The following is a 23097-nucleotide window of genomic DNA, read 5'->3' as shown; positions in this document are numbered from 1 at the left end:
CATAAATTTTTTTATCTCAACCTCTGGATTGTCAGAGGTGTTCTCGGATATACCTGAGAATATTAAATTATCCTGCATGCTACGGGATTGAACATCCAGAATAGTTTCTTTTAGCATTTTATTTTCCTTTTTAATGGTTTCTAACTCGGCTGAAACAGTCACGAGTGTAGCGTGTATCTCGGCATTGTTGCGTTGGAGATCATTTATTTGTTGGCTGAAGAATTCCATACTTACCTTAAATCCTTTCACCTCCTCGCAGATTAGGGAGAGGACCTCTAACTTTTTATTTATGGACTCCAGCATACTGACCGAGACCTCCGTAGTAGTTAGGTCGTCCGTGTCCGTCGCTGAGTCGTTCTTTCTCTTTTTAGAGGGTTTCTTAGACGGTTTCTCGACGGAAGAGTCCTCCATCGCGCAGTTGTAAAAATAACCGTCAATGAAGCGTTCGAGGTCCTCCACGTTGGATGGTATTCCAAATCTGTCGGATGAAAGAGAAAAGAGAAAAGCCAAGATATATGATGGTTAAACTCGAATTAGTTTAGCATAATAGAGCTAGTTCTATCTTAGCAGCAGGGCGCTGCCATGTTGGGGTGTCCCGGTCTCGCTGTAGGTCTCGCGATAATCACAGCATCTCGCGCATGCGTCTCATTTTCCCCATGTAGTACGTTATACCAAACATCAGCCATGAAGAGTGACCTATAAGCTTAAAAAAAAATAACTATAAAAATATACTAACATACAACTAGGGATGTCCCAATCTGATCACGTGATCAGGAATCAAGCCCTGATTTCAACAGGAAGTAACCCGGAAGTGACCTGATTTTAACAGGAAGTGATCCGGAAGTGACCTGATTTCAACAGGAAGTGACTTGATTACAACAGGAAGTGACCCGGAAGTGACCTGATTTCAACAGGAAGTGACGTGGAAATGGTCTAAAATCAACAGGAAGTGACCTGTTTTCAACAGGAAGTGACCCAGAATTGACCTGATTTCAACAGGAAGTGACCCGGAAGTGACCTGATTTCAACAGGAAGTGACCCTGAAATTACCTGATTTCAACAGGAAGTGACCAAATTTCAACAGAAAATGACCGCGATGTGACCTAAAAACAACAGGAAGTGACCAAATTTCAATAGAAAGTGACCCCAATGTGACCTAAAAACAACAGGAAGTGACCTGATTTCAATAGGAAGTCACCCAGAAGTGACCTGATTTCACCAGGATTCTACTAGGAAGTGGCCTAAAATCAACTAGTACTCCTTCTACAAGTACTACTACTACTGCTACAAGTAGTACATGCGGCTTTCCACCTTGCAAGCGTCATCAGTCCCATTCAAAATTTCTGCGGACATTTTTCTAGTTCATTATATTGTCAATAACACCCTTGCTTCAGGATTAACCAACACAAAAAAAATTGCAAAAAAAAAACAACAACCAACCAAACAAACAAATCTACAAAATTAGAAAATTGCAGCTCAAATGAAGTCACTGATCTGCAAAACTGCTTCGCAAGGAAAAATAAATAAAAAATTGGACCCTTAATACAACAGACACTTCCACGTGTTCTCTGTTTGACAATATTAGAATGCAATGTGCAATATTTGGCCGTGCCCAGAAACTGTCACTCATTGGGACATGCCGTGATTGAATGCAACAAAATAGCTGCCATACATCCAAACACAACATAATGTGACTTGGAACATTTCCCGTCTTTCACAACAGACCAATTCAAAGTATTGATATGCTCTATTACAAACCATTGAGTTTAGATGCTTTCAAAGTCACGGCGGGCATCCATGGCAAACACGCCTGTGGGTGTTTGCCCATCCCGTTCCGTGTTGTCTCATGATCGTCTCGTTTTATCCATGGTGACCTAAAACAGGGCTGCCATTGGCTGCTGGAAAGATGTAAATGTAGCCCAAAGAACTAAACATATAGTTTTTGAATCACATTGTCAAATGTTGTCTTTCCCATTTATATGTCAATGATGTCACGTTCAAGAGCCAGTGCCTCGTTTTTTGTTTTTTTTTTGCAACGTGAGCCAGGATTCATGTGACTGAGTACATTGCATTGATTTGAATTGAGTGGTATGTGAATTTGTGTGTGTCAAGGCCGGCATGCACACTATGAATATAATCTTTATTACTTACTTATTAAGATTTATTATATTTATTTTTTATATGCTCTATCTTATACTCCATCTTAGGTGCTTGGATACTCCACCATATATGTAGATTCAACATTTAAATAAATACGTGTTGATACAATTGAGCTGCACACATAATCTGAAAGAAACATTTGATACATGTGATATGCATTAATCAAGTTTACTACTTTCACACCTTAGCAGACAACCAAGACGGCCGTGAAGTCATTTCCATCCACAGACAGGGTTTCATGAAATAAAATCCACCCATATATCAACCTTAAATAAAAGTAAAAAGTAGAGCTGTCAAATTTTTTTCATCAGATTAATCACATCTTAGAATTTTGATCAACCATGATTAATCACTTAATAAAAAGGCTTTTTATCAACATTTTTCCCACCAAATTTGAAGAGCACCTGTTGTGTTAATTTTTTCAACATTCATTGCTATGACATCTTCAACATTTTTTGATCCACTCCAGACTATCATCTTCCTCCTTTTCTAATCAGTTAATTACTTGCATAAATTAAAATGGAATGGCTCAAACACAACCTGTGCTACATTTAACCTAACCATCCGTTGTCAAGCTAAATTATCATCTGCGTTCAAAATTAGTAGTTTAATTAATCTGCGTTAATACATGATTAATGCAATGCTTTTTGTATTCAAAAACTCATTCAAACCACGTAATTATTACAAAAAAATGGCCAGCAGGTGGCAGCAGAGCATAAGAAATCAGCCAGGGTCATGTTGCAACAAGCTCTTTTTGCTTTCACTCTTTTTGTTTTCAACAAGTTTGTGAATAATGATGAAACTTAGCTCTATTCTAATGCTTGCTTGCTTCGAAGCGATGTTTAGAATTGTGAAGAATTAAGTGGCATATGTGCCCCTTAAACTGACAATGACTCTGGAGCTGGGCCCGGCAGGAGCAAAATACATTAAATTAATCACACGCCACACTACAGTTCGGCCAAATGAGGCTACGCTGTACAAAAAAAAAGAAAACAACCTGTAGAAAGTAAATTTCAGTTTTTTTTTTACAGTATTTTTTTGCCGCCCCAGCTGCAGGAAAATTACTGTATTTTTACGATTTTTTTTGTGTGTTTATCTCATTAGGTGAACTTTTGAAATAAATGTCATTACAATGAGTGCTACCATCTATATGACAATACAGAAATTATAGTTATTTTCACACTAAAAATGTGTCAATTCATAAAGAAATTATGGTAAAATTACAAATTTGTACTGTGAATTTCTCAGTAAATATATATATTTTTTCTCTTTTTTGGGCGGGTTTTAAAGTTAAATTTTACATTTTATTCCATTAAATAAAGACAAATATTTGTGAAATTATGATACATTTATGAAGGTATTTTAACAATCAATATAGGTATTTATGAGTTTTTTTTTGCAAAAGAACAGAAATATTGTTTGTTTTTACAGTTACAGTACAGTGACTTTATGTTATTTTGCATTTGACATGTTTTTTTTGTAAATTCAATTATATTTTTAAAATACAGATACAAATTAAATAAATAGTAAAATAAAAAGTAAAATTCTGTTATATTACAGGGTTGTTTTTTTTTTTACCGTGTCGTTGAACATAGCTTTGGAAGGTCTTTTTTCAAAAATTATTGTTCATTTTAATTTTTTCAGCCTGGATTCATGTCATGAATTTTACACTGATAGAAGTGAATTTCTAAAATGGCCTCCCGACCCTACAATCGAAATACTGAATGGCACTACGGGTAATTATATTCAGTGTGGTCCATGGGATTGAAGGTAACAACAGAAAAAAACAGGACTGACTGATTCTGACTGCAATGTAAGAGTTCATAGGGTTTTATTTTCATTTATTATTGACATTGTTCAAACTATTTCTTCATTCGACAGGAATTTGCCTCTGGATTAATAAAGTATCTAAAGCATATTTCTCTTTATCTCTCTGTCTGTCTAAATTGACTCTAATTCACACTGCCAGCTGCGATCCGATTTTTGTCAATTCCAGTTTGTATGGAGCTCAACAGTTAAAGCAGCAGGATTCATGTTGCGCTTTATCATTTCGTTGAATGCCTCTGAGAGCATTTGCTTTTTGAATAAACCTCAAGTTTTGTTGTGACAAATAGCTAAAATATTAATGCAACAGTGATGTGATGCATATCAAATAAAAGGGAATATTCTAGGTTAAGAAAATAAAAGTAGAAAGACAAAGCTGGATGTGTGGGCAGAATGCTGCACTATTCATGGAGTTGTCAGTCTGGCATCAAGAGTGCAGTGCTGATACTTAAAAGAACGTGCTCCTCGAAGTTTGGCAGACAATGCAGGTGTTTGAAATGTAGAGTGTATATTTTATTTTAGGTGACATTTCATGTCATTTCCACATACACAATGTGTTATCTGTCGTAACTAAAGCTTGTGCTTGTCGATGCTTTATAACATGACAAAGATTTTGCCAACATTGTCAGCTATCTTTTGTGGAATATGTGTGATTGTGTCTGGTAAAATCCTATGGTTTAAAATTATATTTCTTGTTTGTTGGTTGGATGTTTTGTCTATTGTCTTTCCAATATATTCATGGGATTTTTATACACAAGTGTAAACTCACTGCATGATTTTGTTTATTAATCTAAGTCACTAAAATATATAAATAGTTAAAAAAAAAAAGAGAGACTCAAATGGCCTATTTGTAAACACAAATCTTTTGATCATACAGTATAATAGGAGAACATTTATTGTACATGGTATGAGTGCTTTTTAAGTGCCAGCATGTAGACCACCCATCCATTGATCATGTTTATTGCAGCCTTAACGGTTTTTATGAGCTAGAGTAAGTCTTGCAATTTGCATTTAGTATCTGGTCATCTTGTCTGATGATGAAAATGAATGTAATAATAAAAGCACTCTTGCTTCATTGGGGTGGGGGTGGGGGGGTCATTTTAATTAAGAAAAGGTCTAAGAAGTATAGTAGGCACTGTTTATGTCAGTGAGTCTCAATTGGTGGGTTGGGATATAAAAGTGGGTCGTGGACAGCTAATAAAAAGTTACAGGTATTCATGTCCTGATTTTTCCATATGGTACAAAAGTGTAGCTGTATTAGGTCAGGGACAGGAAGTCACAGAGAGGACTCACAAAGTGATTCACGTCATTGTAGAATAAAGTTGGACGTGTTCAGAGATGCACATCTTGGTTGTAGTGAGTGGTTATTAGAGTTACTGTTGCCTGTCTATCAGTTCGAACCAGTCTGACTATTCTCCTCTGACTTCTGGCGTCGTTTTTGCCCACAGAACTGCCGCTCACTGGATAGTTTCTCTTTTTTGGATCATTCTTTGTAAATCCTAGAGTTGGTTGTGCATGAAAATCCCAGTAGATCAGCAGTTTCTGACCAGCCCACCTGGCACCAACAACCATGCCACATTCAAAGCCACTTCAATCACCTTTCTACCCCATTATGAGGCTCGGTTTGAACTGCAGCAGATCTTCTTGAACTTGTCTACATGCCTAAATGTATTCCGTTGCTGCCATGACAGGTGTGCCCAATAAAGTGGATAGTAGGTGTATGTAAAATACAGAAAAACAAAATTGTACAGTTAATTCATTCATTCAAACCCAAAGACGTATAAATACGTTTTTTATACTTTGTTCTGCACTCCCAAAAATTAATTTTTACGTTTTTTACGTTTTGGCTTTGATACAGCTTCTGACATGAAGAGGTTAAAGTAATGGTAGTTATTACAAAAGATAGCCAGCAGATGGCAGCAGAGTATAAGAGATCAGCCAGGCCAATGTTGCAACAAGCTCTTTTTGCCATTGTTTTCAAACATTTGTGAATAATAATGAAACTTAGCTATATTTTAATGCTAATTGCTGCAAAACTTTTCCTGATGAAAGAAAAGACTAATCTTTCTTTTGGTAGGTTCCATGTTTTTATAGCAATAGAACAAAATATTCTGTGGACCTTGCAAAATCAGTCAAAATCCAGTCAAATAGCTGGGAGTGAAAGAGTTGCTGCAAACAATGTCAATTTTATTTGCCATTTTTAAATTTAGTCAGTTTGAATCACGCGTGTTACTTTTTATCCTTTTTAAGTCAGCAGGTAATGTTGAACATTTCAGATCTAAAACTATTTCATATCAAATGTTCTCATCTTTTTGATGAAAAACAACTTGACACACAATTACAGTATATCAACAAGTGGCTACTATGGCTCCATGCTATGAGCGAGTAAATTAGCCAGCATTAGTTAATGGTTGGATTAACATTATTGTTGGAATGTTATAGCCGTTGGATTAATGCTATGTTATAATTATAATTTTTTTTTTTACCTTTCACTGTGAATCCACCTCTTGTCTGTCCAATGTGTTTGTGCATGTTGTGCTTGCTAGCTGCAGTTTTGTGTGTCATAATGCAGCGTCACAGTGACAGATTAACAAAAAAAAAAAAATCATATAATTTTCATCTATTTTGTTCATGAACTAAAAATGTCCATAGATTTTAGTCCAGTTTTTATTAAGTAAAGTACATTTTTGTCTCTTCTTCATTTGTCGACGAAAATGCATACTGATTCAGTCCCAGTTAATGACGGTTTTAGTCTCGTCTAGTCTAGTTCTAGTCCGGTGAAAAATGTGTGTTGAGGAAATTATTTTTGTTTAGTTTTGGTTGACGAAATTAAACTATTTTGGAGGTACATACATACATATATCAAACAGAAATGGTGTCTCGTGAGTGTGATTATCACTGTCTCACGCAAGAAAATGAAAATGATGTACAGTGCTAATCAAAAGTTTGTGAACCTCTTGAGCAATTTGGATTTTCCAGTTGTTTCAACCTGATTTTGTTGTTCAATCTGAACCATTACATTTTATATGAAAAAACAGGTGTTGGTTCAGCATTTCAATGCATTGTTCTTCTACTTCTTCTTTTTTTTCTTTTTTTAAAGTAGGACAAATTGGTAGCTAAACTAATCACTGAAATGGACCAATGAAATGAGAGGTTTAGCAAAGAAATTGTGCATCATTGACTGAAACAGAGACATAACCACGTCACTTAAGTCTTACCCAGGTGAACCCATACAGGTCAGTCATGCTGAGATGAAGAGAAATCTCAGGGGACCTCAGGAAGTGGGTAGTGACAGCACATCTGTCTGGGGAAAGCTATAAAGTTTTTTTTTTTTAATGAGCTAATCAGCACCTGCAACTAGAGAACACTGAAAATTACTACAAACCAGCCTAGAAGTGGACGACCTTAATATCTAAAATATCAGCAAGACCCAATAGACAAATGTTAATTCAGGTGAAAGCCAACCTGTGCATCACATCAAGGGATTTGGAGACCTCTTTTGCTGCATTTGGGACACATGTGCATGCTTCAGCAATCAGAAGAAAAGTCAATCGACAAGGCTTTCATGGAAGGCTTGCTAGGTAGAAGCCTCTGTTCACAAAAAAGATCAAAGCTGCTCCATCTCAACTTTTGCTCAATAATGAATGACAATATTATCATTCTTTTTGTTCATGTCCATTATTTTCAATGTCAGCATTGTAGATTGGGGTATGACTAAACATTTAATAAGGTAATTTTAGAGAGTTGACAAACTTTTGAGCAGCTGTTGACGATGGTGTGATGTAAACACACCTTCCAGCGGCATTTAGACAATTTCTCCTGGGCTCGTCACATGGAGCCAAAGCAATTAAAAATGCCATTGGTGATTTTTTTTTTTTTATAGCATAATCATTTAAACTGCCACCATTGCCCTTGACTATATTGCTAACTCCCTAAAAGAAAGGCAAAAAAAAATCCTAAAAAGAAAACATCAGTGCTGATAAGTTTAATTGTACTTTCTTACTACTTGGTACATGCAGTTTGTGCTCTGTTTCTTTATATATTCTTCATACAGTATGTATGGCAGCATATGAAAAAAATAAATAAATAAAATGGGAATTTTACCAGGGGCAGCTTCCTGAAAAGTAGCTACCGTATTTATACCACTACACCACTACTGCTTGGAAGCTATTTAACATTTTATTTTTACTATTTGTCAATCTGGACAATTAATTTCTTACCTTCAAAACTTAAATTGTGAAATTAATTTGAGTGGATAATATGTGATCAATTTATAAGTGTGAAATTCCAGTATATGATGTATTATGCATGTTTCTTGGCTGGGTTGATGCTACAAAATGAATTAGCTGCTCTGTACTTGTGACATGTGCAATGACAATAAAAACAGATTTCCAGATTAATGACAATGTAACTATTTGAGCTCTATATGTCTTAATACTTTTTTGTTATTTTTATTTGTTACAGATGCAGTGTGGACAGTAAAGTGTCAAGAGTGGCATGGCTCAATCGCACGACCATTCTATTTGCCGGGAAAGAGAAATGGTCTCTTGACCCTCGTGTTACTCTGTTGGAAAATACAGCAGTCACGGAATACAGCATCGAGATCCAAAATGTTGATATCCATGATGAGGGACCCTATGTCTGCACCATCCTCACGAACAAGAAACCAAAATCCACAAAAGTACATCTCATTGTTCAAGGTAAAACAAATTTTATTTAACATTTTGTGTGACTGAAGTTATCTGTTGTGATGAATGGAAAAGAGCTTATCTGTAACAAATATTATTGGTTTCTATATTGAAAATGGCTGTTTTGTAGATAGATCAAGTTTCACTAAAGTTTAATTGATAAAGTGTTATTCCAATCCTCAATTGTTAATGGTGAGTTCCCCCAGCCTCACATACGGCGTCTTGCCTGTAAGAAAGTTGTGAATCCAGGACTGTCGGATGGCAGGAGAAACACTGAGCTGGTGAAGAGGAGTGCAGAGATGATGCTGTTGAAAGCAGAGCTGAAGTCCATGAACAGGATCTTCATGTAGGTCCCTGCACTGTTGAGGTGATCCAAGATGAAGCACAGCCAAATGTTTATTATATAAACACACACCCTATTTACTCGGTAGGCAAACTACAAATGGTCCAGCAGTTGTTCTGAGATGGTGGTCCAACACAAAGAATTCAAAGGAATTTATGACCGCAGATGTCAGAGTGACAGACCTGTAGTAATTCAAACCTGAAATTAGTTTTTTAAGATCTAGATTAAGGGTGGGGCATTTAACTCATTCAAACCCTCATTTAAACCTAAAAACGTGTAAACACGTTTTAAAAAATATTTTGTCCTTCACCCCCCTAAACGTACTTACACCTTTTTTTTCATAAAAGAGCATACGGAAGGCTTTGATGCAGCTTCTGACAAGAAGAGGTGGCTTAAAGCAATGGTAGTTTTTTAATAAAACGGCGAGCAGGTGGCAGCAGAGTATAAGAGATCAGTCAGGGCCATGTTGCAACAAGCTCTTTTTGTCAGTGTTTTCATCAGGAATGTGATGATGATAGATGAAATTTAGCTATATTCTAATGCTAATTGCTGTAAAATAGAAACAGATACAAATTACTAATATTACTAATACTTTTATTTTTTTCCTGGTTAAAGAAGAAACTCTAATCTTTCTTTTGGTAGGTTCCATGTTTTTGTAGCAATAGAACACAATAGTCTGTGGGCCTTGCAAAATCAGTCAAAATCCAGTAAAACAGCTCGGGAGCGAAGGGGGTTGCGTCGGTGAAAATGGCTGGGAGTGAATGAGGTAAGGTCTTGAAAAAGTTGTTAAGTATTTCAAAAAATATATATATATTTCCCCCCTTCCCATGTAGGAAAAATTCCCTTCTACAACTCACTCCTTTGTTTGGAAAATTTCCCGTCCACAACTCACACTTGCACGTTGGGGTAGTGGCACATTCGAAGCAGAATTTATTTGAAAATGGCATAATAAACCTTTACATATTATGGATTGGTGCGTATTTTTGCACGCTAGGGGGCGCTATATGTTGTTATGGTAACTTCATAATATAAAATTTTTCGCCGAGCCCGAGGAGAGTGCAAAGTTTGGTGAGGTCCAATAATGAGATCGTTTACAAAGAAAAAGAAAAATAATTCTTACAAAAACAAGAGGGACCTCGCAGCGGTATCTGCTCGGGCCCTAAAAAAAAAAAAAAAAAATAATAATAATAATGATAATAATAATAATAATAATAATAATAATAATAATAATAAAACAAACGAAAAACAAGAGGGACCTAAAACCCCCCGCATCCACACTAAAATCCAGAATTAGTTTTTTTCCACCATCTAGCGATTGACAGTGGAATTGCATGCAAAATAGATGAGAGTTCAACCCAAAATAGAGTGACTGACTGTAAACTGTACTAAAAAAATCATCTGCCAAATAGTAGGCCTGTAAACACGACACCCATGATGGAGTGAGGTTTAGGGCATGCGAATTATCATTTGGGACACCATTTCGCATGATCCAGTACTTTAGCATCTACCTCAAGGGGATATTCTAAGAATATACACTTGAAGGAGAGTCCACGAGGCATGCAACATAACAGCCTGTTGTATTAAGCTTATATACAGCTTGTTCACCCACGACTGTACTGGTAGATTCAGCAATCACAATCACATCATAAGGTTGGCAGATGATACAACTGTAGTTGGCCTTATAAAGGACAACTACGTGTGCCGTGACAAAGCCCCAGGGCAGATGTATAAGGCACCAGACATCATGGTTAATTAATTACAAATTAAAATAAACTGTTTCTATGTTCTTCTCGATTAAAGAACTAATAAACACATTAATATATACACTGATATACACATAATATACATACACATTTAAGATGTGTATTAACAACCGAATAATAGAATGCAAGTTATTGAGGGTGTAGTGGCATATTCCTACTCCAGGGTTTCTGCAAGTTGTAAAAAGCTTTAAAAGTCATAAAATGGATTTTTGAAAAACTGAAGGCTCAATTGGCACTAGAAAAGCATTAAACACGATGTCCAGAGGCATTAAAAATAAGTACAATTGTTGTAAAAACATTGCTGTTTACACTTGATTTTGATTATATAAACATTTAAGAATGTTTTTTTTGGGGTCTTCGGCCAGTCAAAACACCAGATCTTTGGAATGCTATGTCCTGTGAACCTGCTCATGTTGCATCGAAAGCAGAAAGAGGAATACATGTCGGGGAAATGGGGAAATGCAAATTTCAGTGGCTGAATGGCTGACAGGAACTTTTTAAAACCCGATCAAAGCCCGTCTACAGCAAAAAGCGGCGTTCAGCAGTGTGGGCAAAAAAAAAAAAAAGAAGACCTTCCAGCTTTGCACAACGGATGTCAACGTGGTGAAATCCCGAGCTAGGTTGCTACAGTTCACAAAAGGGTCTGCACGGGCACTTTCAGAGTCCCCTGAGATCCAAGAAGCGAGTGTATGCACGTCTTGTCACTTGTAGTGACTTCAAGTCACTTCCTCTTTAAGCCTCTTTAAGCATGTTATTTAGCACAAATCAGCTTGTTAAACATTATCTGGTTGATTTCTGGCTCATTTGCAGGAAAGTGGCATTACTAATGGCAATGCATGTATACTGTATATACCTTAACAAAATAAAGACATACAATGTTTTACAAAAGAGTCTCTATAACACAATTAAAGCAAAACATATCAGTGTTCAGTTTTCGTTGATTACGGTGGCACCATACGGACAAAAGCGGTTTTGTTTTACCTTGAATAGGAACCACATTTCCCATAAGGACAAGTGCGTATCATCGTGAAATACGGATGTCCCAGGCGCCTGCAGTTGAATTTTTTTTTTTACAGAAGCTATTTTCTATATTGTTCTTTATACAGCACTGTAACATTTCTCAAATATCTTACAGCAGATGGTGGTTGTGATCTTACCTTCTTTATTGTACAAACGCTAAAGATGTCTCAAGGTCTGTACACTCTTCCAAACTGCTAGTTGATGCTTTTATCAAGACACTCCGATTAGTGCTGCAGTCCTGTAATTCCAGCTTTAACTCCAATATATTCAGTTTCAACATGCCTTGCAAAATCAAGCTCATGTCTGTATGTTGGTATTAGGTAGGTGAAATAAGCAGTGATCAGGTGGAAACTGGGAGTTCTGGCTTATACAAGCATCTACAAGGCCGGTGTGTCTGTGTCAGCTTGAGTAAGAGACTAGAGTGACTACAGTACCCACATGGTCCATTCATCACAGTAGCAGTGAGTTTTGCTAGTTGTAAGTAATTGAATGTCTAAACGACAAAACAAGGACAGAGGGTTGACAACATCAATATGTAAAATGCATTGTGACATGGCTGACCATGATCTTGAAAGATTGACTGTCATTTTCAGCAAAAAGCAACAAAAGCTAACTTGACCACCATTCTTGCTGAGCGACTGTTTGAGGATTTTGCATCTTTCAACCTCGTGATGAATTTGCAGCTAAAAATTGTCACAAAAAGCATTTGCATGACAAGTGTACTCCTCATCTGGTAAAACAGAAATTCCAGATTTGTGGTTTGAAATATTCAGGTCTAAAAATATTTAAAGGAGAGATGCTACCACCTGCCACAATAAGGGCCAACTACATAGCAATGAGAGACAAGACGTATCCTATTAGGTGCCAAACCTCCCACCAGTTGAACAAAACGGGTGGGAAGTGAAGGATGACATGTCATGTTAAATGTTTTAATTTACCTGCACCTGCACCTCAAATTCACCGAATGTGGATGAACATAAATTAGACTGTAGTGGAACTTAATGTAGCTGCTTTACAAAGAGGTCTGCAAATATATTTATAATAACTAAATATATTTAATTCACATCACTATAATAACTAAATACATATAAACAATATGGGCAATAACTATAATGATAAAAATCTATATCTTGAAACAAGACAAAGTGCGATTTCTGCAGAAATTGCGTGAGAATGCTGAAAAGCTAAATGCTATTAGCCGAATACTAAAACTTGAATGTATGTGCTTATATAATAAATTGAATGATAAATTATGTGAAAATTACACATTTTTAATTGTAGTTAAATGACAAATGAATGAAAAGAAAACTAGAATTGCAATGTGCCTAAGGTTAGGATTTAATAATTTCTGTGAAATTATAATCCATTTCCTGATATGATAGTCAGTTGGTATCAAACAATTGAATGTACTAAATGTGGTCCTAGCGGGATTTGAACACAGGTTCGCCATGGTGGCACGCAGTTGCTCTAACAACTGAGCTAACTTGACTTGCTTGAAATCATGGCTAACGACGCATTTATTTTGAAAAGTGTCGTCTGATGCTGAAAGCTAACATGCATTTAATGATTTCATCAAAATTGCAATCCATTTTGTGATATGATAATTAGTTGTTATCTTAGCATAACAGACATGGTTATATTTGCAATGTACAGTCAGAGGTGGGATTTGAACCTGGGGAACGACTGGTTATTGGACAATGCACTTTACCAACTGTGCCACCGAGCAGTATCAGACACCTGGCTATGAAAATTAGTTGTATATATAGAAGTGGGCGTGGAAAGTGGGAATTAGAAAAAGTTCAATTTCAGTCTTATTGAAAATAAATGGGGAAAAGTTGATATTTAATGTTAAATTGTGCGAACACTGTAAGTAATGTGGAATCAGACGATATATACCCTGGGAGGCGAGAATTTTTGAACAAGTTGAAATTTGAACCGTGTAAATCGGAAGTATAATGTGGGAGTTGTTTCATGGCAAAAAAAGTGAGGAGAATACAAATCACAATAACATATGTGGGAAGCATTCCCACAATAAAACAATGTATCGTATTAAAAACTGATTACAAGTATTTGCAAAGTAATGTTAAATCACATATACAACAATATATGTTAAGTGAAGGACTTTTTGAAACTTAAAATTGTTATGTTATACAAATGAAAGTCCCTTGTGATGAACTTAAACTTGACACGGTTATTGACTCAAATCCAAAACTGATTTTAGGCAAATAGGCAGTAGGTATCGACTATTAACTCTTTGACTGCCAAAAACGTTAAATGACGTTTAGTAAAAACCTACGGCGGGCCGCCAAGGACGTTAAAAGACGTTCTCCAATTTTTATTTTTTTTTTGGGGGGAAACGGGTGGAGGAAAGCCTTGGCCAGCTGTGGTGAAAGTTTCAAGCAGATCTAGTTAGCCTAATGACTATTTTTGGCCCCTAGATGGCAGCAATGACTCTCTTTTGACAAGATTGGGTAGGCGTCAGTAGAAGACGTGAGGCGGAGCTAGAGGGGATAATGGCTGGGGATGGGAAGAGAACATGGCGACCAGTTGCAAGCAGCTCACGCTCGAGGAAAGGCATCGACCAACGCTAAAGAGCACATTGATGACGACGATGATCATCATCGATAATGATGATGGTGACTCCGAGGTTGGAAGCGTTGACGCGGCAGTAGAAGACGTGAGGCGGAGCTAAAGCGAACAATGGCGGTTGCAAGCAGCTCACACTTGGGAATTTTTTTCAAAGACGAAAGGCATCGACCAACGCTAAAGAGCACATTGATGACGACGATGATCGATGATGATGATGGTGACTCCGAAGTTGACGCCGAGGTTGACGCCGAGGTTGACGCTGAAGTTGGAAGCGCTGACGCGGCGGCTATGACGACGTCATAAATGTTCACGGGCTAGCGATGCTAACACCGGAAAACGCGGAGCACGCTCAGGCGGACGTTCAATCGGACAACGAAGAGTGCCCCGAGTCCAATGCATATTCATCGGAGGAGTGGGTATAGTCTGCTACTTGCTATTCCCCGGAAAAAAAGGCCGTCAAGAAAGTGTAACGTCTGCACGCGAAAGGGACAATCGAAAGTGAAAGTAATCTGTTGTGCAAATCCTGGTCCCTCTCCTTGCACGCAGGAGAGCGTTACAAAAAGAAAAACTGTATTTGAAACATCCACATAATTGTAAATAGTACCACAGTTGCACACATTTGTAAATAGTTTGCGAAATTGTTTTGTCAAATTGTTACACTGTTGAATGGAAATAAACGTATTTTGCAATTCAAAAACACTTTTTCATTGTTGGTGGTGGTGTATTACAGAAGTAAAGCACTATTTAGGTGTTTGTGGCATCATTCATGGACAAAAAGAAGTGTAGAATTCACTAGAGTGCATGAAATAACATCTTTTCACAAAAAGCTCTTTTTCTCCGCTTTTTGTTTCAAAACAGAGCATTTGGGTGAAACTAACCATTTTCTATTGTTGATTACTGAAGAACGGAATAAGGTAGAAACAAACTTTTTTTTCTGATAAAAGATGAAAGTTCAATCTTTCATTTGGTAGTATGTGTGTTTCCATAGTCCAAACACAACATTTTCTGTGGACCTTGAAAGATCAGTCAAAATGCTTAAATCGGTTGGCACTGGCGACATCCCGTTTCTGAAAATGTCTGGCAGTCAAAGAGTTAAGAAACTGTGAACTTTCACATTTTCTGGTGGCCATATTGGATTTTCTAGATGGCTGCCACTCCATTATCACAACAACATTTACCAGTACAATTCTCATAACAAAAACATAGGTTTAGAAAAACATTTTGTGATTGTGTGCAACTTAGAAAAGTCATTATGTGGCATATTCAACCTAAGAGCTGCCCGTTTTGAAAATGGTGACATAAAATGAGGTTAAGGGGTTGGGAAAAATTGAACCGTAATATTTTTGGCTTATTTGAACCCCAACTGAGCCAAAAAACAAACAAACAATATGAAATAAATTACGGCAACATAAATGGTCAAAAGGACGTACCGCACCAGGCTACTGCCTAGTCAGGCAGAATTTAAAGAGCATTGTTCACGTCAGCCTGAAGTGGAAAATAAACACCAGCAAAGATGAATGAAAAAACCTTGGTTGTGAGTAGCTTACAGTTGGAAAACAGTATCTCCAAATCGAATGTCTACTATAGTCTTTGTTGAGCACTGTAACATCAATACACCAACCTTGGTAATTAGCGAGCATATTTCACCCACTTTAGTTTTTCCTGAAAACTCTATAGCTTTTTGGAAGCCAGGCAGCTGTAGCATGCCCCAAACGATGCACTTTCTGAGCCACATTTCAGTAAAGCAAAGCGCATCTGATATGTGCCAAGACAAATACAAAAACATGCATGGAAACTGAAGTTCTGAGATTGCAATCAGACCTCTTCAAAATGTTGCAACAATCTGATATGACTCAGATGTTCTCCAGATGTGAGTGCAGCATAAACACAGGATTGGATATACACTGTGCGAGCTTGACGTTGAACACCAATTGTTGATGTATACACACACCTGTGTCTGCTCAAACAACACAAATAAATACAATCAAAAACACCCACTCTATGGCTGCCAATTGAACTTGTTCCCTTGTATTTATTGATAATGTTGACAAAAGCAGAAGGATGAATTCTGTTTTGTGTGTGTGTGTGTTGTCTTATTTTTGTTACATTGTGGGGCCAATATTTCGGGATTTCACAGAGTTGTGGGGCCCACCCGTCCATGTGGGGCAATTTTACTGGGCCCCACAAGTTTAGACCTCTTTTTGAGGGTCAAGACTTGGTTTTAGAGTTTAGGTTTGAATTGGGTTAGGGTTAGGGTAAGGAATAGGGGTAGGTCATCATTTTTGATGATTGGGGTTAGGGGAAGGGGCTAGGAAATGCATTACGTCAATAATATGGCCCCACAAACATAGTAAAACAAACGTGTGTGAGGGGAAGGGACTGGGAAATGCATTATGTCAATGAGATGGCTCCACAAACATAGTAAAACAAACGTGTGTGTGCGTGTGTGTGTGTCAGTACTCATTGGAAGGTGCCTAACCATGCAAAAAGGACATTGACCCAAAGCATACTGTTAAAGCAGGCAATGTTTTTTAAGGCAAAAAAAAGGAATGTTATGCGATAGCACTTGCTGAAAACAAAACTCAAGGGAAAATACCCCAAAAACAAGTAGGAACTGAAGATAGTTGTAGCAGTAGAAGCTTGCTAAGTATTAGTCAAAGCCAATTCTGAAAAGGGCTTCCGTTAAGACTTTTGCGGACATGTTTGGGTACAAGATGACAACCAATTGTTTTAGTTAGAGGGGACCTGCAGGTGAAATACTAGGATGGTTGTCAACCAGATTAATTTTATTTTTTTGTTTTGTGAGGTTTGAAAGCATCCATCCATCCATTTTCTTAACCGCTTAGTCCTCACAAAGGTTGCGGGGGGCGCTGGAGCCTATCCCAGCTGGCTTCGGGCAGTAGGCGGGGTACACCCTGAACCGGTTGCCAGCAAATCGCAGGGCACAGAGAGACAAAGAACCATCCACACTCACAATCACAACCAGGGACAATTTAGAGTGTTCAATTAACCTGCCATGCATGTCTTTGGAATGTGGGAGGAAACCGGAGCACCCGGAGAAAACCCACGTGAGCACAGGGAGAACATGCAAACTCCACCCAGGAAGGCCAAAGCCAGGACTCGATCTCACGTCCTCTGCACTGGGAGGCGGACGTGCTAACCAGTCAGCCAGCCGCCCGGTTTGAAAGCATTTTAGGCAAATTCTCAGGTTTCCTGCTTGACACAATCTGCCTCCAATGAATGTCAAATATCTTAACAAATGCAATGACTACGCACACAAACATGGTATCAAATGAAAGATTACACTCGGGATATCTGTGGAAGTGTCAGAATGATAATCCATATAGTGTAAAATCAAATAGGCCTAGAACATGCATAAATCAATCTCCGCATAAAAAGAACCAACTTTTAAAGTGAATATCAACTAAGAAACATCAGATAGTTGATAGTAGTAATCTGTATTAGGCAGGACCCCAATCTAGGGGCATGTGCCTTACAAAGTTTAAAGCTTATTGTGTGAGATATTTTACTACTTAAATGTCCAGACGGAAATCTATAATATTTATTTGACAATTGACTATAAAATCCTTACAAACTCAACAGCTGTCTCACTTTCTCTAGACTTAGCAATTATTAAGCGTTTGTACATTAGTAATAGTCTTGTAATATGACTGGGCTCGCACCAGTCTAGACTGTTGGCCCAGGCGGGATTTGGAGACCCAGCTCGGACGTCCAACCCTCCAGATTTGCTCTACACTAGGCTACGCGCTGGGCTCCCTTCGAAGGACATCCAGACTCCAGAGTCGCCGGTACAGGCACCGCAGCTGGGGAGGAAATGGAGCGCGCCCGCAGCTGGATCCTCCGGGATGGCTCAAAGCACGGCCAAGTCGCTAGTGCCTTATGGCGGCGGGGCTGCTTGGCTGCCCGTCAATGAAAAGCAGCGGAGAAGCAACGTATCTACTGTATATCCTTTCCGCCACACGAAATGCTCACATTGCACACAGTGCAAGTCCACTTTCCACATTAAAGATGATAATAACTTAGAACGTAATATCGGAAAGTGACGCTATGCCACACATATTGTTTGGAGAAATGAAGTGTCACTCTGTGCCACCGCCCAACTCCAGTTTTAATAAAAAGTTTTATAAAAAAAACAAAACACTTTATATATTTATCTGAGTCCTAATTGTGAGACAACGTCCGATTCCGATCGAGTCAGCAACCACGTGATCGGGCCCGATTTCCGATCACGTGAACGGATCGGGACATCCCTAATTATACACCACTCCTTCGACATCGATACTGCCTGGTTCTACACTGACTTCCACCTTCCTTGCACCCACAGGTTGTCAGCTCCACACATTTGGCCTGTAAAGGTTCTTGATGATTTTAACACTTAGAAAATGGTAATGAAATGAACAAAATAATAAATTCCAGTGCTAGAAAACATGTTGAAGACTCAATTATTGAAACCAGATTGATTGTCAGCTCGTACCTTGAGTGTCCTCATAAATTACAGTATCAGTTATGGCCCCCTAACTATATTAAAAGGTCAAAGTTTGACTTCTTTTGGTCCCTTAAAAAGAGGGAGGCATATACTATACAGTGCAACTGTTGTATTTCCTGCACTGTTCATCTGATTTGAATATAAAAACCTTCAAATTAAAGATTAGAGTCTGCAGGTTAAATCTAAGCAGGCCTGTGCTGTTCTTATTTTGTCCATCCGTTTCCGGTTTTATTTTGAAAGTACTAACCACCACTCTCATTTCAGGTCACATGTCGTGAAAGCTTAAAACTACAAAACTAGACATGAAAGTGTCTGAGATTATTATTTTTTATTTTTTTTGTGTGTGTGTGTGGGGGGGGGGGTGTCATGCCAGTGTCCAACCTGATGTAATACTGGATTGTTTCAAAGATTTAGACTACGCAGAAACACTTGAATGAAGGAGTACAGCCTGATAACAAAAAAGCACAAGATCTCCTTGGGGGATTTCTGATGTGATATTTGTCCCAACAGGATCTCTTCGCTCTAGCACTTCAGAATTGGTGATCGTTGTTGAATCTGTACTCATGGTGGTGGGGAAATATCAATCAACCCAGTGACCTTGTCAGTTGAAACCCTGTGGGATAGGGTATCTGCTACCACCGTGGCTGCACTTATGTAACCTGGCATTCCAAAATGAATCAGATGTCATACAGAGCACGAGGCAATACTGCTTTTAAAGCACTAAACAAAAATATAAACGCCACAATTTTGTTTTTGCTCCCATTTTTCGTGAGTTGGACTAAAAAAGATCAAAAACTTTTTCGACATACCCTCAAATATTGTTCACAAATCTGTATTAGTGTGCATTTCTCCAATGTCAAGATTATCCCTCCCTCCTCACAGGTGTGGCATAATAAGATGCTGAATCTTGCACAGGTGTGTCTAGGCTGGCCACAATAAAAGGCCAGTCTGAAATGGGAGATACAGCACAATACTAGCTGACTTAAGGAATGTCCACCAAAGCGGTTGTGTTTATATTTTTGCTCAGTAGTTCAAACGTATGCCTTTTTTTTAATCGATTAAGTTTCATTTTCATGAAAAAAACATCGCAAAGTATTCAAAAATCTCATTTTGTAGAATGAATGTACTAAACAAAGACTTCAGTAACTAGCTCAAAATACAGCAAAACAATCACTCCTTACTAGGGGTGGGAATCTTTGACTGTCTCACGATTCAATTCCCATTTTTGTGTCTGCGATTCAGAATCGATATTTGAGTCAGAATCGATTTTTGATTCAAAATGATTTGATTGACAATGATTTCTGCTTCAATTTATAAATCTGCAAAAAATAATCGTCATAATCTACTCCAGTCTGATTCGCTAATGCTAATTAGCGCCCTACTCGCGGCACTTTTATCGCTCAAAAGAATGGCTATTCATACAACGCTTCAGGAAAGTAAGAAGCATCTTATAACATTACTCACCGGCATAATGCGTCATATGCTCTTCCTAAAAAAACAACAACTTTTATTGGCATAACTTGCTCACGACTTTTTCCTTCTACTCTAATGTGGCTACAACTTAACAGTGTATCAGAACACGCAGAACCACACTGCCCCTAAGTGGCCAAATCATGTACAACATGAACAGCGCTCCCAAAAAAGTCACATACAAACAAGCGCAAAACAGTATAAAATAATTTAAATAAAATCAATTTTGAATAGTACTAAATGAGAATCGCGATTTTCATGTAAATCGATTTTTTGGGCACACCCCTCCTCCTTACTTAGCCATTATCATAGATATGCGCACAGGAAATCATCAACGTACAGATATCAGTATAAAGCTGTAAGAGCTGAACAGTGTATTAGACTGCGTGGAACCACACTGCCCCTCAGTGGTCAAACCGGGTACAACATGGACAGCGCTCCAAACAAAGGCACACACAGACAAAGGCATGACAGTATAAAATAATTTAAATAAAATCGATTTTGGTACATTTAAAATCGATTCTGTATCGTACTAAATGAGAATCGTGATTCTTATGAGAATCGATTTTTTGACACACCCCTAGTATATATATACCCAGCTGTCTCAAGGAATGATGAAGATAAAACGCCTAGCTGGTTACCTGTAGACGGGCCAGCAATAAAAGTGGTCTGGCATTGATAAGCGGTCCTAATGCTAGTCTGCTTGCTAAACAGGCTTTTAGATCTCCGCAAGCGTTTAAGAATGTATTTCCTGTGGGTTGTAAAAAAAAAAGAAGAAATTCAGTCCCTTGCTGGATGGAAGTTCAAACAGTTTTTTCTTCTTGAACTGTCTCTGGTTTGTTTGAGGAAACACAGGGTTAATCCATCAAGGCACGCACACACATTACCCAGAGGCAAATGTTTTAAAAGGCAAAAAAAATAAATAAATGTAGGGTGACGGGCAATACTTGTTACAATAGCATAATAGTTGATAAATGATTGGAAAGCTGAAATCACTCTTTGTGATTATGCGAAAATCAAATTTCTGAAATATGGTTACTGTGACTCAGTTTGTCATGTCGAGTCACGTCATAAGCTTCAGCCTCACTTTGAAGACAAAATAATAATTTGGGCTGTTTTGTAATTAAATGAATGAATGAATACATTTTATACACAAGAAAACGAGAAAAAAATATACGCAAAGATATTAAAAATCATATAAAACAAAAACATAACCTAAACACCCAAAAGGAGTAGAAAAAAGTAAACACTTTTTAACTCCTACTCCTATATAACTGAATTAAACATTCTCAAAAGAATTTTGTCTTTTTTTCATTTAATGATAACTTATTATAATCAAAACATTATTTTAACATTATCAATTCCCTTTCTACTGTTTTTTTTATCATTATTATTATATTTTTTATTATTATTATTAATTATTCCATGTTTTCCCCTGTGCAAAATATCTTTGTATCATCAACAAACATTACAAATTTTAATATGATATATAAATATCATTCAAATTAATTATAAATAACTTCGGTCTCAATAATGAACCTTGTGGTATACCACAGGTCATTCTTCTCAATTGTGATTCTTCATTATTTATTTTTACATATTAAAACCTGTTATTTAATTAACTATTTAACCATTTCAATGCAACACCTCTCATGCCATATTGTTCACATTTCTGCAAAAGTAATGGGTGATCAATAGTATCAAATGCTTTACATAAATCAATAAATATACCTCTATGATTCACAGGGTATTCCGTAAATTCCAGTCACTGAGACTTGGAGGTGTTTCTTATTTTAGACGCTGATGCTAGCCTCAAGGTCCTCACTACCTTTTTAATAACTGTATTAAATTTGATGATTCTGCGCTAGTATGTGTAAGTCATTCAACCATCGATAAGACAAGAACTCCTCCCGGGTCCAAATTTATCGTGTTTCTTTTTGAATGCAGTATGAAATATTCACTATTCACTATAGAAACATGCAATTAAACAGCGTAGGTTCCATGATTTTTCTTACTTTTTTACATTACATTTGTAAGTAACCCTTAAATGTTATATGTGCACATGCATTAACCAATACCAAATACATTAACATATGCTTGCACCATATTTAACAGAATATTGACTTGTAGTCCATATTATCATGCCTGCCTCACTGTCAAGGGGATCTGTGTTCAAATCACAGCTCTGATTTGTAGGGTTTCCCTGCTTGTGTGAGGTTTCACTGAGTACTCCGGTTTCCTACACATTCCAAAAACATGCTTTGATAAAGTTCCCCAGGAATGATGCAAAACACGTTCTGGACTTAAAATTTGTCAGCAGTAAAAACATCCTCACAAATTGACCCAATAGTAATTTAGTTTTTTTTTCTGTCGGTATTCATTAGTTTTTAAAAATGCCCTGTCGAAGACTATAACTTAATCACGAACCATAATAATAATTTAAAAAAAAAAATGCAATAGGCCCATAATGTAATAACTAACCCATAACGTGATAAGAGTCCCAAACCTATGACATAAACACTTTTGACCAATAACGTAATAACACGTAATTATTGGCTGATTATTACAATATTGGCCAGGTAGCCTACCGGTAAACAAAAAAATCTTTCCAAATGTGATAACTAAGCCCATAGCGTAAAATACAGTATACATATATTACTTGATAAAACTTTTTATTTTTGGATATAACTCTGAAATGCATACTCTCTCCATCAGTCTCTCTCTCGGTCTTCC

General features: G+C 37.4%; 1 protein-coding gene across 1 annotated transcript in view; it reads left to right on the top strand.

Annotated features, from left to right (window-relative positions):
- opcml (opioid binding protein/cell adhesion molecule-like) overlaps positions 1–23097 on the top strand; it is a 163778-nt gene that overhangs the window by 56595 nt on the left and 84086 nt on the right. Inside the window, exon 2 of the mRNA XM_077546633.1 lies at positions 8449–8684. Coding sequence (XP_077402759.1) covers positions 8449–8684 — 236 coding nt within the window. The remainder of the gene's footprint in view (positions 1–8448; positions 8685–23097) is intronic.

This window comes from Vanacampus margaritifer, chromosome 16 (assembly GCF_051991255.1).
Source record: "Vanacampus margaritifer isolate UIUO_Vmar chromosome 16, RoL_Vmar_1.0, whole genome shotgun sequence".
NCBI classification, from domain to species: Eukaryota; Metazoa; Chordata; class Actinopteri; order Syngnathiformes; family Syngnathidae; genus Vanacampus; species Vanacampus margaritifer.
This window is presented reverse-complemented; position numbering and strand designations above follow the sequence as displayed.